The sequence below is a fragment of the Colobus angolensis genome, unplaced genomic scaffold (assembly GCF_000951035.1).
Source record: "Colobus angolensis palliatus isolate OR3802 unplaced genomic scaffold, Cang.pa_1.0 Scaffold31, whole genome shotgun sequence".
Lineage (NCBI taxonomy): Eukaryota > Metazoa > Chordata > Mammalia > Primates > Cercopithecidae > Colobus > Colobus angolensis.
The window spans coordinates 8,507,367-8,521,584 of NW_012116377.1; the positions used below are offsets into that span (position 1 = coordinate 8,507,367).

General features: G+C 42.3%; 1 protein-coding gene across 1 annotated transcript in view; it reads left to right on the plus strand.

Moving 5' to 3' along the window:
* ITGB5 (integrin, beta 5) overlaps positions 1–14,218 on the plus strand; it is a 120,539-nt gene that overhangs the window by 24,795 nt on the left and 81,526 nt on the right. Inside the window, exons 3-4 of the mRNA XM_011950771.1 lie at positions 2,035–2,239; positions 12,118–12,367. Of these exons, the coding sequence (XP_011806161.1) occupies positions 2,203–2,239; positions 12,118–12,367 (287 nt within the window). The 5' untranslated portion in view covers positions 2,035–2,202. The remainder of the gene's footprint in view (positions 1–2,034; positions 2,240–12,117; positions 12,368–14,218) is intronic.

The following is a 14,218-nucleotide window of genomic DNA, read 5'->3' on the forward strand; positions in this document are numbered from 1 at the left end:
CAGGCTGGAGTGCAGTGGCATGGATCGTAGCCCACTGCAACCTGGAGCTCCTGGGCTGAAGCGATCCTCCCGCCTCAGCCTCTTGAAATGGTGGCATGAGCCACCATGTCTGGCCAGAAAACTCATTTTTCTAACCTTGTTTCACAACAAGTGTTTATGGAGCCACTTATACCTTTGGTGTAGTCCTGGAGGTTGTTGACAGGCAAGATCCTTGGGGATTTAGTGCACAAATAAAAAAATCATTATTTAAAAGAAAAACCCAGAAAACAAACAAACATACCATAGGTTTAGGACAATACATCTGGCTTTACTTATTTAAAAACACTGCAGTGTCTTCTTGACTTCTTGTTCTTTTTTGTGTTTGCCTTTTGTTTTTCTGAGACAGGCTCTTGCTCTGTTGCCCAGGCTGGAGTGCAGTGGCACAATCGCAGTTCACTGCAGCATTGAACTCCCGGCCCAAATAATCCTCCTGCCTTAGTCTCTTAAAGTGCTGGGATGATAGGTGTGAGCCACCACACCAGGCTGACTTTTTAATCTTGAATTTTACAAGGATTCTAAAGGGCATTGGGTAGTTCTAGGATATCTAAGACCTTGAGGGAGGGCGCATTCCTCTGATTTTTGTGCCTCTGCCAGCAGTCTGGCTTCTAACAAAGTGGTCAAGGGATGCTGACTCACGTGAGACTTCTGGCAAAGTGTTCCAGAGGGAAGAGGAAGAGACCAGTGTCCTAACTCCTCCAGAAAGACTCATAGGACAGCACTGGCCTCCAGCCTGCCAGAGCGGGAGGCGGGGGGGATCTTGTTTTTTACATTCACCAGTGAAAAGGTGCTCAGAGAGAAGCCTGGGCTTGCTTTGCCATAAAAAACCCCTTTGCTGGAAATGACCAGGGAGGGTTCATGTTTTATAACAAAGTATATTGTTTCATTTTAAATTAATACCTTAACCTCCTGCTGTCCCAAATGAGGTTGAGTTGTTCTGACGTCCAGCTTTCTCCCAAACCCAAAGACTTTTCCTATCAATGTGTTGTTATCACACAAACAACAAAGATAAAAGCAAAAATGTTTTCGTCACTTTACTATAGCACCTCATTAAAAATTTTTCTTTTAAATCCTAATAAATACAACTCTATATTCTGGGATTTTTTTTTCCTCCTTAGTGTAAATATTTTAAATTTCTTCTTAATTCCCATAATTATTTGTAATGACTGTCATCTATTGAAGTGATATGCTATGTTATTGTTACGGTTTAAGGATTTAGGTTTGCAAGTTTTAGAGGTTATATTACAAATAATACTGCCATATACATCACAAAGAGTTTCTTCTTTCTCTTTAGATGATTTTCTTGTGATAAGTTTCTTGGAGTAGAGCACTGGGTCAGTGGATATGACCTGTACTGCCACGTTGTTCTTCTGAATGATTATTCAGCATCCAATGCCAGTGAAAGATGATAAGTGAACAGCTTAAAGGTTAACTCTTGAATGCCCAAGGGAAGACTTCTCAGCCACTTATATGTCATCTTATTTATTTAACTATATATTATTTCATCTACTTATTTATTTATTTTTAGAGTTGAGGTCCCATGTTGCCCAGGCTGGTCTCAAACTCTTGATCTCAAGCGATCCTCCCACCTCAGCCTCCCAAATAGCTGGGATTACAGGCATGAGCCACCACACCCAGCAATATATAACAACTTTTAAAAAATTTTAGCTATACAACTTTTGATCATTTCTGTTTCTTTCTCTTGCTAGTCATGTAGGCAGTTAGGAACATGTTAACCATCAAAATAACAATGAAACTGAACATTTTTATTGTGTGTTTACAGTTTACAAAATATTTTAATATCCAGCAGTTCAGTTAATCCTCACAATACTTGGTGAAGCACCTGGAATAGGGATTACCATTTCCTCCATTTTCAGACAATGAAAATGGAAAGTAGAGAATTTAAGGTCAACCGGATGGAGACGCAGCCACAGCATGCCATGTTTTCGGGAGACATCCTGACCACCTCCTGCTCTCTTCCTCTTTTTCCCTGCCTAGGACTTTGGAAGCCCACGGTCCATCACCTCTCGGTGTGACTTGAGGGCAAACCTTGTCAGAAATGGCTGTGGAGGTGAGATAGAGAGCCCAGCCAGCAGCTTCCATGTCCTGAGGAGCCTGCCCCTCAGCAGCAAGGGTTCGGGCTCTGCGGGCTGGGACGTCATTCAGATGACACCACAGGAGATTGCCGTGAACCTCCGGCCCGGTGAGTTGCCCACAGAAAGGGCTGGATGCTCTGGGATCAGGAAGGCCCATGGAGGAGGTGGGACTTGTTAATAATGGGACAGTGAGTCAGGCCAGGCTGAGAACAGAGCCACGAGATGGTAATGGGGAGGTGAGGCTCAGACCTCAGGAAGCAGAGTATGTTCTTATTGATGTGTCTGTGGATAGGCTCCTGTGGACAGAGGAAGATCTTTGCTATTTTTAAACAATTGTGGTGAAATATACAGAACATTTACCATTTTAAGCATTTTCAAGTGTACAGTTCAGCAGCATTAAGTAAATTTACAATATTGTATAAACATCAGCAGTATCTATTTCCAGAACATTTTCATTGTCCTAAACAGAAAATCTATACCCATTAAACATTAATTCCTCATTCTCTCTTTCCCTTGGTTCCTGGTAACCGGCATTCTACTTTATTTTTTATTTTTCATTTATTTTTATTTTTAAATTTTGTTTAAATCAGGGAGCAACTGATGGCAGAAATTACAGTCATTCACGGTGTAGTGGCTGCTCACTCTACTTTCCGACTCCGAACTTGACTAGTCTAGGTACCTACCATAAGTGGAATCATCCAGTATTTGTCCTTTGAAGTCTGACTTATTTCACTAAGTGTAACGTTTTCAAGTTTCACACATATTTTGGCATATGTCAGAACTTCATTCCTTTTTTGGCTGAGTAATATTTCATTGTATGGGTGTATCACATTTTGTTTATTCATTTGTCTGTCAATGGACATTTAGGTTGTCTTCAGCTTTTGGCTATTGTGAATAATGCTGTGGTTTATTCTAGGAGGATGCTGGTAGATTTACTCCTTAGTGAATGCAAGTTGCTCAGGAAACACGCCACTTTTAGGAAAAAGTGTTTTTTCCCATCAGCAAATTCCATTTGAGTCTGTAGCATTCTGGAAGGACAAACTTTTAGAGTGGATATTTTTTTTGTGACCCTCGGGCCCTGCAAGCCTTAGAGTTGCTTACTATAAGGAAATGGTAATATAATTACTTATAATGTAATATAAAGAAACAGTTTTGCACACCTGCTATGTGCTAAACACTTGACCTAACTTTAAGATAGCTATCTTTGTTTTTGAGATGGAGTATCGCTCTGTCACCCAGGCTGGAGTGCAGTGGCACAATCTTGGCTCATTGCAACCTCCACCTCCTGGGTTCAAGAGGTTCTTCTGCCTCAGCCTCCCTAGTAGCTGGGCGTGCACCACCATGCCCAGCTAATTTTTTTTTTTTTTGTATTTTTGTAGAGACAGGGTTTCACCATGTTGGCCAGGCTGGCCTTGAACTACTGACCTCAGGTGATCTACCCTCCTCAGCCTCCCAAAGTGCTGGGGTTACAGGCATGAACCACCATGCCCGGCCAGGTAACTCTCATTTTACACACAATGCTGCATGTGGCAAGCACTCAGTAAAGCTTGTTGTTGTTGTGGTTATCGTACGGTCTGCACCATGAGTTTTTAAAGAAAGAGCTGCAAGTCATCATACGTTGAAAAATGTTTTATTTTGTCTATTTTAATTGTCTTGAAAATAAGAAACAAAAGAAGAGTGTAAGATGGCCCTGCTGGATAGAGAAGCCTAAACTATTGGGTTGCCTGCCCAGGAATCAGTGTTGAGATTAATTGAAGTTAGGATTTTTGCAAACCTTCTCACTGTAAGCGACACTCAGCCTTTTTAGTGAGATACTGAGTTGAGAGAGAAAAGGAAGGGAACTCTTACAGAGCTGTGTGAGTGGGTAGAAAAAAGTCAGCTGAGCCTTTATGTGGGCAGATGGTTGGTGATGTCCTCTGGGGAAAGAGAAATCTCTTATATGAAGACAGGCTCAGGGTCAAGGGTTTGGACCTAAAGGGGATATAGGAGTTGTTGTAGACTATTAATATACTGGAACGTTGTGTTGTATAAGAATAGTGTATTGACTAATGTGAATGCCATATCTTCTTTTTTATCATAGTAACAGTATAGCAATAGCACATGAAATTCTAGAAAAAAATCCACTTTAACATAATATTATTTTTCATTTTTACTATATCCTCTGTCTTTATTCACCTCTTTGTATTTTTCACATACTTATTATCATAATGTATGTATAATTGTGCTATTTTCATTCAATAATCTTTGAAAATGAGGACAAAAATTCACACCTTCAAAATAGTTTGTAGTTTCAGAGCCCTTGTGGAGGAAGGTTTTAATTTACATTTTTGGAACTCCTTACCTAGACTAGCTCTCAAAGCCTGTGGTGTTCTCTCCAAGAAGTATCCTTTATGGTGGCAAATCTCTCTTCTTTAGGGTAGACTTAACTTAGGAAAGAGTTGCATCACACAAATCCAAAGATGTCCACACTTTAATAATTCCAGTTTTTAAAATCAGAATTAAGGTGTGAGTGTGAGCAGAGATGGTTGTCTGGTTTGACTATCAACTGGCCTTTATGGCAGTCCCTGTAGAAGAGTTAGAGAGTTAGAGAAGGCCAGGTATGGTGGCTTATGCCTGTAATCTCAGTGGTTTGGGAGGCTAAGGAGAGAGGATCGATTGAGGTCAGAAATCTGAGACCAGCCTAGGCAACATAGTGAGACCCTGTTGCTATGGGGGAGACTGAGGTGGGGGAGGATCCCTTGAACCCAGGAGTTTGAGGCTCTAGCCTGGATGAAAGTGAGATTCTAAACAATAACAACAACAACAAGAACCCAAAATAAAAAGCAAGTGATTTGAGTAACGACCGGTTTGTATGCAATCCCATATTTATGCATAAAGCTCAACATATGCTCAATTAAAGAACAAAATCATTCTTATTTGGCATAGTTACATCTCCTGCTAAGCATTATTATGATATGGTTTCTGGTGTTAGAAATAAAATGGAAACCATGACCCTATGTTTGTACAAAAATACAATGTGGGTGCTGTGTGCAGCTCTGTCTTGTGGAAGGTGTCGTGATGGAGAGCCCAGTGCTGGGGGTGTCAAGTGGACGGAAGAGCTGACTGCCTTCTGGAAACACACCCAGACTGTGAAGAGGGTTCAGTCTGAAGAGATGAAGACTAGGAAGAGATCTGATGAAAATATGAGTTCCTAAGACCTACAAGCATTGTGAATATGTTTCCCAAATGTAGAAACACTTGAAACCAATGATGCCTGTTAAAATTTTGAAAATATAATTTTAACATTTACAAAGAGAAGTGCAGGCAAACCCCAGGAATTTCTTTGGGGGGAGAGAAAAATGGTATGTCGCAGTTAGCAAAATTTTCAGTTATGCAAAATGCATATTTGCCTCAGGTTATTTCCCCCCTGACTCTGGAGAGGGCTTTCAGTTATATAGGGGTTGGTTTTTCATATATCTATCTATATATATATATAGAGAGAGAGAGACAGTCTCGCTCTGTTGCCCAGGCTGGAGTGCAGTGACATAATTTCAGCTCACTGCAGCCTCCCAGGTTCAAGTGATTCTTATGCCTCAGCCTCCTGAGTAGCTGGGACTAGAGGCGCACACAACCACACCTGGCTAATTTTTGTATTTTTAGTAGAGACGGGGTTTCACGATGTTGGCCAGGCTGGTCTCGAACTCCTGCGTTCAAGTCATCCGCCCACCTCAGCCTCCCAGAGTACTGGGATTACAGGCATGAGCCACTGCGCTGGGCCTCCATTGTATATTTTTAAAAATGCTTTTGTGTCTCCTCCCTTGCCCTACCCCCCATGCCTCATAATAGTTATTTGTTGAGTGAAATATAAGACTTTGCCAGACTTATTGCAGACTAATCAAGGACAAGCCTCAGCATAATATGAAAGACACTTCATGAAGGCAAAGTAATTGTTCCAAGGTAAGTCTCAGGAAGGAAATAAAAAGAATTTCTACCTACTTTAAGCAGGACTTTTTAGTTTTTTTAAATTGAGATATAATTCACAGACCATAAGATTCACCATTTCAAGGTATACTTAGCATATTTGCAAGGTTGTACAGTCAACACCACTGTCTAATTCCAGAACATTTTCCCAAAAAGAAGTCCCACACCCATGAACAGTGACTGCCTGTCCTACTGTCTCCCACCCCCTCCTTTCAGCCCCTGCTCTCCACCCGTCTGCTTTCTCTCTCTATAGTTTTGCATATTCTGGGCATTTCCTATACATCGTATAATGTGTGGCTCTTTTAGCTGATTTCTTTCACTTAGCAACATGTTTCAAGGTTCATCCATGTTGTAGCATGTACTTCATTCCTTTTTATGGCCAAATAATATTCCATTGTATATGTATAGATATACTATATTTTAGTTGATGGACATTTGGGCTGTTTCTACTTTGGGACAATTATTTTTCTTTTGTTTTAATAACCCCACAGTTAACATCCTATACTTTGGGGCAATTATGACTAATGCTGCTGTGAACATTCATGTACACACTATTATGGGGACATATGTTTTCAATAATCTTGGGTCGATAGCTAGGAGTGGAATTGCTGGGTCATATGGTAATTGTATGTTTAACTTTTTGAAGGACTGCCAAGCTTTAGGCAAGATTTTGTGTAAATATGGGATCATGTTTTCCATTTTATTTTAATACTGGAAACTACATGTCAGGATAAGAACCTTAGAAAAAATCATTAACAAAGAGCATAAAATCCTTAAGAAAGGACATAAACTTGAAAGTAAAGCTTATTGAGAATGGTCAAAAGCTAAAGGTGGTTTTGAAACACTGAGCAATTAAGAAGGGTTTATAAGTCATTATTGGCCTCAGTCCTTAAACCTCTTAAAAAAATGACCCCTGATTGGTAGCTTTCTTACATTTTGAAACAATTTTAGACCTACAAGAAGTTGCAAAAATAACACAGAGATGTTCTGTGTACCTTCCTCCCCTGCCCTCAATGATAACATCTTAATATAACAAGAGTACTTTATTAAAACCAGGAAACCAACACAGTTACAATACTGTTAACTAAACCACAGGTGATTGGTTGCTTTTGGGTTTCCTGCCAGCCCCTGTTTTTTTCCTCCCTTCTTCTTCCAGGTTCTACTTGGAAGTGCCAGTAGTGTTTTTAGGTGTTGCTTTTGCAATAAAGTTGCCACCCTGGGTGACAGTGTAGATAGCTTAAATAGATGAAGAAAGTATTTTGATAATGGCTGGATAAGGGGTTATTTTAAAGGAAACTAGAAGTATAGAGCCCTGGGCTTGGAGGCAGACACTGTGGAGGACAACCATGCCTTCAGGTGACTTGTTCCTTTATTCTGAGGTGGGAAGGGGGTGCAGTCAGCCTGGCATCCTTGTTCTAGACCAGTGAGGCAATACTTTGGTTCTAGATCTGGATTTAATCCTGGGAGACTAAGTGCCTTCTGCTGTAGTGACTGGAAGAGCTGTCTGCTCATTTATAATGTGTGCACCAGGGCCCTAATTTTCTGTTCACTTGTAGTCCTGTTATAATAGAGTTGATTTTTATGTTTCCCTTCCTTCTTTCAGTTTCCAGCACAGAATAGTACTTCTAGGGAATCAAAAACCACTTGCATTTATTTTGGGATGGCAAGGGTCTTTATTTGCTGAGGTACTACTTTGTCTTAACACTGAACAAAATCAGTCTTAAGAGTTTTTGGCTCAAAGACAGGAAACCTGAGGGAAAATAAGAAAGCAGAAAAAATAAAAATTAAAAAAAAGTTTTTGAGGCTGGGCATGTGGCTCACACCTATAATCCCAGCACTTTGGGAGGCGGAGGGGGAGGATCACTTGAGCTCGGGAGTTTGAGGCCAGCCTGGGCAACACGGCAGGACTTTGTCTCTACTAATAATTTTTAAATTAGCCAGGCGTGATGGCACATGCTTATAGTCCCAGCTACTTGGGAGGCTGAGGAGGGAGGATTGCTTGAGCCTGGGAGGTTAAGGCTACAGTGAGCTGTGGTTGTGCCACTGTACTCTAGCCTGGGTGACAGAACAAGACCCTGTCTCAAAAAAAAAAAAGTTTTTGCTGGAATTCTCAACTCACTCTCTAGAAATATTTTTTATTTGATATATATCCCTAAGGAAAATGCCAACTTTTCACTTTTTATTAAAGGCAAGGCAGAGAGAAGAAAGCTTTAAAAATACATTTCAGATGGAATGCTATTTGATACCTGATTATAGTGGAAGAACCTGCACTTACAAACTGAGCAGCACAGAAATTCTGTACAAAATGCAGTTGGAGCTGGATACTCTGGAACCAGGAACAAGCAGAAGGACATGAGAGGGGCTGCCTGGGGTAGCATGTCACAGGTGCCCAGTGATCAACTTCTCTTTTGAGTTTGCCATTTCTCTGGTCCTGCTCCTGGTCCCAAGGCTGGCAGGAATTATGTGCAACAGCCCCAGAGAGAAGGGATATAGCCACAGGGATACATGAGCCTCTAGAGACCCTAAGTGGAGAGGGAAGGAACAGAGAAGGATGAATCCTGACACATGGGCCGGAATGGTGTCACCAGAGACAGGCACAGACCAAGACAGGCAAATTAAAGACGAGAAGCGCTTCCCACACTGCTGGGCAGCAGGAGGTGGCGACTGGCTGAAAGTCTCAGGTATTTTTAAAGGTAAGCAGCATGGCCGGGAAAGAGTTGGAAGGGAGGAGAGTGCTTCAGCGTGCATGGTTCTGGAAGTGTACCCAAAAGTGGAACACATACCCAAGACCTTCTCTCAGCAGAAAGTGCACTTCACATGCAGTAATGGCTTCACCTTCAGGCTGCTAACGTTAGAGGCCTCCCTTTTTGGGGAGTTGTTGGTACACTGGAAGCTTGACTCCCACAGCACGGATCTGACCAGGAATGTCAGTCCCTCCAGGATCTGCTGACAGAACATTCTGTCATTGCCACTGCCTATTCAGGAGTCTCTGGCATTTAAAATCAAGCATATTAGAGGCAGCAATAAACCCTCATTCTGAACATCAGTGTTGTTACCATCTTTCTTACATCCCTCTCTTTCTGGAAAAATGGGACAGTATTTCTTTTTAACAACTTCAGCCTTCCTTTGGGAAGGGATGCGTGTGTGTGTGTGTGTGTGTGTGTGTGTGTTTTCTTACTGATCAATTTCTCTTAGAATGTAATGCCAAGAAGTTTCTTGCTTCAGAATAGATAGCCTCTTAGAATACAAAGGGACCTATATATCATGCCTTCTTTTCCTCAGCCTTCATGTCTGGAAAATTTAGGGTTAAATTTGTATGCCCAAGGCTGTAGCTGTTGAAATTCAAGTTGCTGGCAGGATTTGCTGTCTCTCTTTTTATCCTCACAGGAAATTGCTTCAGTAATTGACTTTTGGGAAAACCGAGGCCAAAGTTTTCTTTGTATAGGAACATTTGTGTAGTGTTTATCTCTTTTAATCCCTACAATAGTTAATATCCTCCCTACTTGACTCAGAAACTGAGCAGTGAGTTGAAAGGAGCCTGAGTTCTCCCTAGTCCTTGGTGACCAGGTCTGGATTCAAACCCAGCTCTCCTGCTTCCAAGCCTCTATCCCATAGATGCCTCTCCGCCTCCCAGAATCCAAGGCAATTATTTGTTTCCTGGTTTTAAAGTGCCCATCTGTGAATTTCTTATAATTCATAAAAAAGTAGGAGTAGATTTTTGATAAAATAAGTTGTAGGTGGGAACTTGGGGGGGACAGGTGGCAGAAAATACAGAAGACCTACGAAAAGATCATGGCATCAGGCAAAGGAAATAGGATTGCAGGCTCTGTCCATTTGGGGTCTGTTGCCTGCCCATGCAAGGGCCAAGGAGGGAGCTCCCTTTCCCCCAACTCCCCCCTCCTCCCTGCCCCTCCCTCACTATGATGTGGCACCCAAGGAGCCCTCTGGCGGGACCAGCTGTGTCCATCTGACCAAAGGCAGACACTGCAGCAGCCTGGAATTCATTCTGGAAGAAAACCTTGAACATTCCTCTGTTTGAGTCACACTCTGATGGTTTTAAAAAATAGGCTTATACCAATAGGCAACTCAAACTCCATCAATCCTGAGGCGCCTAGAACAGTACACGCAAAGACAAGTCAGGGGAAGCAGGTTCAGAGCTGCCACTCTTGACTATAGGCAGTAATGATCATAATCATACTTCATCTGTGCAAGCCTGTACTGCTCATAAAACACTGCTCTCCCTCATGAGCACATAATAGGCTTAATTGATGCTGTGAGCATTGTTCTTATTTCCATTTTATATTTCAAGAAACTGAGGCCCAGGTTGCACTCCTGCTCAAGGGACAGGGCTGGAACTTGAACTAAAATCTTTTGATCATTTGATTCTTCATGGTCTAGTTAGTGAAATATGCCTTGTTGTCGTGGTGGGAGGAGGAGAGGGAGCATAGAGGATTGAGTTCCCTGCAAGTTAAAGAAGGCTTCAGGTTGCTGATTGTCAGCTTGAGATGAAAGACTGGTTGCTCTGAGATGTGGCTGCTGGCAAGTCAGGTGTAGACTTGCTGGGCAGGAGTGAGGCCACCTTTGCTGTTGTGCCTCTAAACACACAAAGAATCTATCCAAATTTCAAGTATGTATAGACAGTTCTACTGCAGGATAAATAGGACATCTCTTGGCACTCCTGAAAGGTTAATGAGCCCAAGGCAGATATGAGTTGAACTGAGCCTTAAAGGTGGTTCTAAGTGATTTGTTTTTAGAAATTATGAAATGATTTCAAGATCATTATCCTGGCCTGGGTCTTCCAGTTATTGCCCTGACTTGAGCCTCTCTTTGAACTCTATAGAGTGAGACAGCAAAGACCACACCTGCCAGACACTGGCTTTTTTCTTTGTTCTTTTCCTCTGAATTAATTCCCCTTTTCTCTGCCTGTCGGCTATCTTATTGTAGCTGGTAGACAAATCTAGTGCTGTCTTTTCTCTTTCTTCTTGTTTTCTTTTTTCGATAGAGCTAAAATTTGGAATCTGTCTTCCCGTATTTATATACATAGTTTCTGATGATAATGAGTTGTACCTGTGATGTCCCAAAACATCAAATATGCCCCCCAAAGTAAATACTAGTCTGGTAAATGGTGAGGGAAGTAGAAACAAAAACAGGTGACGTGGCATAGGCATGCATATTTTTGCCCATTGGGGTATTTTAAACAACCATCTTTGTTTCTCTGTCCTCTGTTGCCTTGCACATCTCTCTGCCCAGCTTGTTTCTTCCCCACTCAGGCTCTTTTGTTCATTTCTTCCCTGCTTTTTGTTTCCAACACACATTCCCATCGTGGCTGGGTCTTTCTCTGGAGTTGGTATGTGGCTGGTGGGCTATTCTCCACCTAGTTTGTGTTCATGAAATTGTCTGGTTCACGGTCCACCGATTACCCAAGGGTCCTTGTTGCTGAGAAGACAGACCACCACCAAGGAACCTGGTTGTTAAGGCGTTTCCTTAGAAATGCTAAGCCCAGGCCAAGCGTGGTGGTTGACGCCTATAATCCCAGTATTTTGGGAGGCTGAGGTAGGTGGATCACTTGAGGCCAGAAGTTTGATACCAGCCTGGTCAACATGGTGAAACCCCGTCTTTACTAAAAATGCAAAAATTAGCCAGGCATGGTGGTGGGGTACCTGTAATCCCAGCTACTCAGGAGGCTGAGGCATGAGAATCACTCGAACCTGGGAGGCAGAAGTTGCAGTGAGCTGAGATTGCACCACAGCATTCCAGCCTGGGTGACAGAGCAACATTCTGTCTCAAAAAAATAAAATAAAATAAAAAAAGAAATGCTAAGCCGAGTGTTTGGGAAGGAGAAACCAGGCCTCCATTCTCAGCGCCGTATTCCCTTCAGGCACTTTACTTCCAAGAAAAATCTTCTGGGAGGCACACTATCACTAAAGAAAAGTAAGAGGTGAACTAGCTTTGAAAGCAGATCCCATCCCTCAGCCCTTAGCAAGTTGCACGACCTGTAACATGGGTGGCCTCTCTGTTGGTGCAGGTGACAAGACCACCTTCCAGCTACAGGTTCGCCAGGTAGAGGACTATCCTGTGGACCTGTACTACCTGATGGACCTCTCCCTGTCCATGAAGGATGACTTGGACACTATCCGGAACCTGGGCACCAAACTCGCAGAGGAGATGAGGAAGCTCACCAGCAACTTCCGGTTGGGATTTGGGTCTTTTGTCGATAAGGACATCTCTCCTTTCTCCTACACAGCACCGAGGTACCAGACCAATCCATGCATTGGGTAAGTGACCAGTTGCCCTTCTGTTGGGTACTTAAGGGTGGGAGAATGGAGTAGCAGGAAAATTTAGCTCAAAGAAAGAATTACGGAAGGCATGGTTAGGAGGGGTGGCCAGGCTTAGGTGTTTAATTTGATTAATGATAAGCATACATTCTCTCCTTTCCTGACCTATGAAGAAGTGAGTGAACTGTCACAAGGTTGTAAAGATAAAATGATCACAACCCCTTGATTTTCCTGCCTGCCATGCACAGCACCACTTGCTCACATTAATAGAATTCAGAAAATGTCTTCAGGGAGTGATGGATCCAGATTATCAGGGAGGCAGCAGGCAGGGCAACTTAAACTTTCCCCTTGCTTGTAGTAACTGAGGTGCCTGGGGAGAAATGAATTCAAAATTTGTCCCTATTGTTTTTCTATGAATAACTATAACTTATTTTCACATTAGACTAAAATCCCATTTTAAAGGTAAGCATTTTTTTTTCGACATAAACACCTGAACTAGAAAAGATTTGACATATTATTAGAAAACAGGTGTCTCTAACTGATGCAACAGATACTATAATAACAAAGTGTATAATTTGCTGGAAGTTTATTTCCTGCTCCTCAAGTCCAGCTGGGTCTCTTCATTTGTGGAACTTCTCCTGCAAGCAGTGACTCAGGGACCTAGGTGCCTTCCATCTTCCAGGCTTTCCATCTTCCACACATGGCTCCTAAGATCATGCTGCCTAGAGGGTCATGCATAGGAGGATAGGCCTTTGCCATGCCTGCTCCCACATGTTATTAGACAGAACAGAACTGAGCCAGGAGGCTGAGAACTAGGATAGCTGTATGCCCAGGAATCAGAAGAAATAGGATTATTGAGCAGGTCTCTGCCATGCGGTGTTTGTGTGCATGTTGGGGGTGGTGGTTGGATGAGGGGATTGCATTCTTCAGCCCATGCAACACAACCTCTACTAGGTTGGTTTCTTTCCTTTTTAGTCTTTCAGGAGTTCCTTTAAATGTCAAGATTACGCAAGTGACTGCAGTGAGTGGTAACTTCCAACTCTTGCTTTCCTTGTCTCCATATTTAACTTTAGTGAGGGTTTGTGTTGTAAGGTCCAAAACTAGTCATGAGATAGGGAGCAACTAAGACTTAAGTTTTTACTAAGTGTCAAGCACTTACTAAATATTTTCTATAGATTATCTCATTTAAATCTCGTAACAATCTGGTGAGTTCTCTAAGGTAGGTATAAGCCAGATTTTAAAGATGCAGAAACTGAGGCCTAGAGAGAATAATTTACCCAATATTATACAAACAGCAAGGGGTAGAGCTGGAATATGAATACAAACTACTTTTATAGTCTGCATTTGCCTTTTTTTTTTTTTTTTGTCTGAGACAGACTCTCACTCTGTTGCCCAAGCTGGAGTGCAGCGGCGCGATCTCGGCTCCCTGCGACCTCCACCTCAGCCTCCTGAGTAGCTGGGATTACAGGTGCATGCCACCACACCTGGTTGACTTTTGTATTTTTAGTAGAGATGGGGTTTTACCATGTTGGCCAGGCTGGTCTTGAACTCCTGACCTCAGATGATCTACCCACCTCGGCCTCCCAAAGTGTTGGGATTACAGGCATAAGCCACTGCACCCGGCCTGCATTTGCATTTAATATAATGCCTTCTTCCCCATTAAAATCACACTACAACACAGATACTTTACCTTTGGCTGAGTAATAAAACCTGCTCCAAAACCATCCTACCCCAATCTCCTAGGCTTACCTGAGGATAATGGTAGGCTATGTGGCAGTAATGTACAGTCTCCAAATCTCAGTGGCTGAACGCAATGAAAGTTTTTTTTTTTTTTTTTTTTTTGTGCAAAAT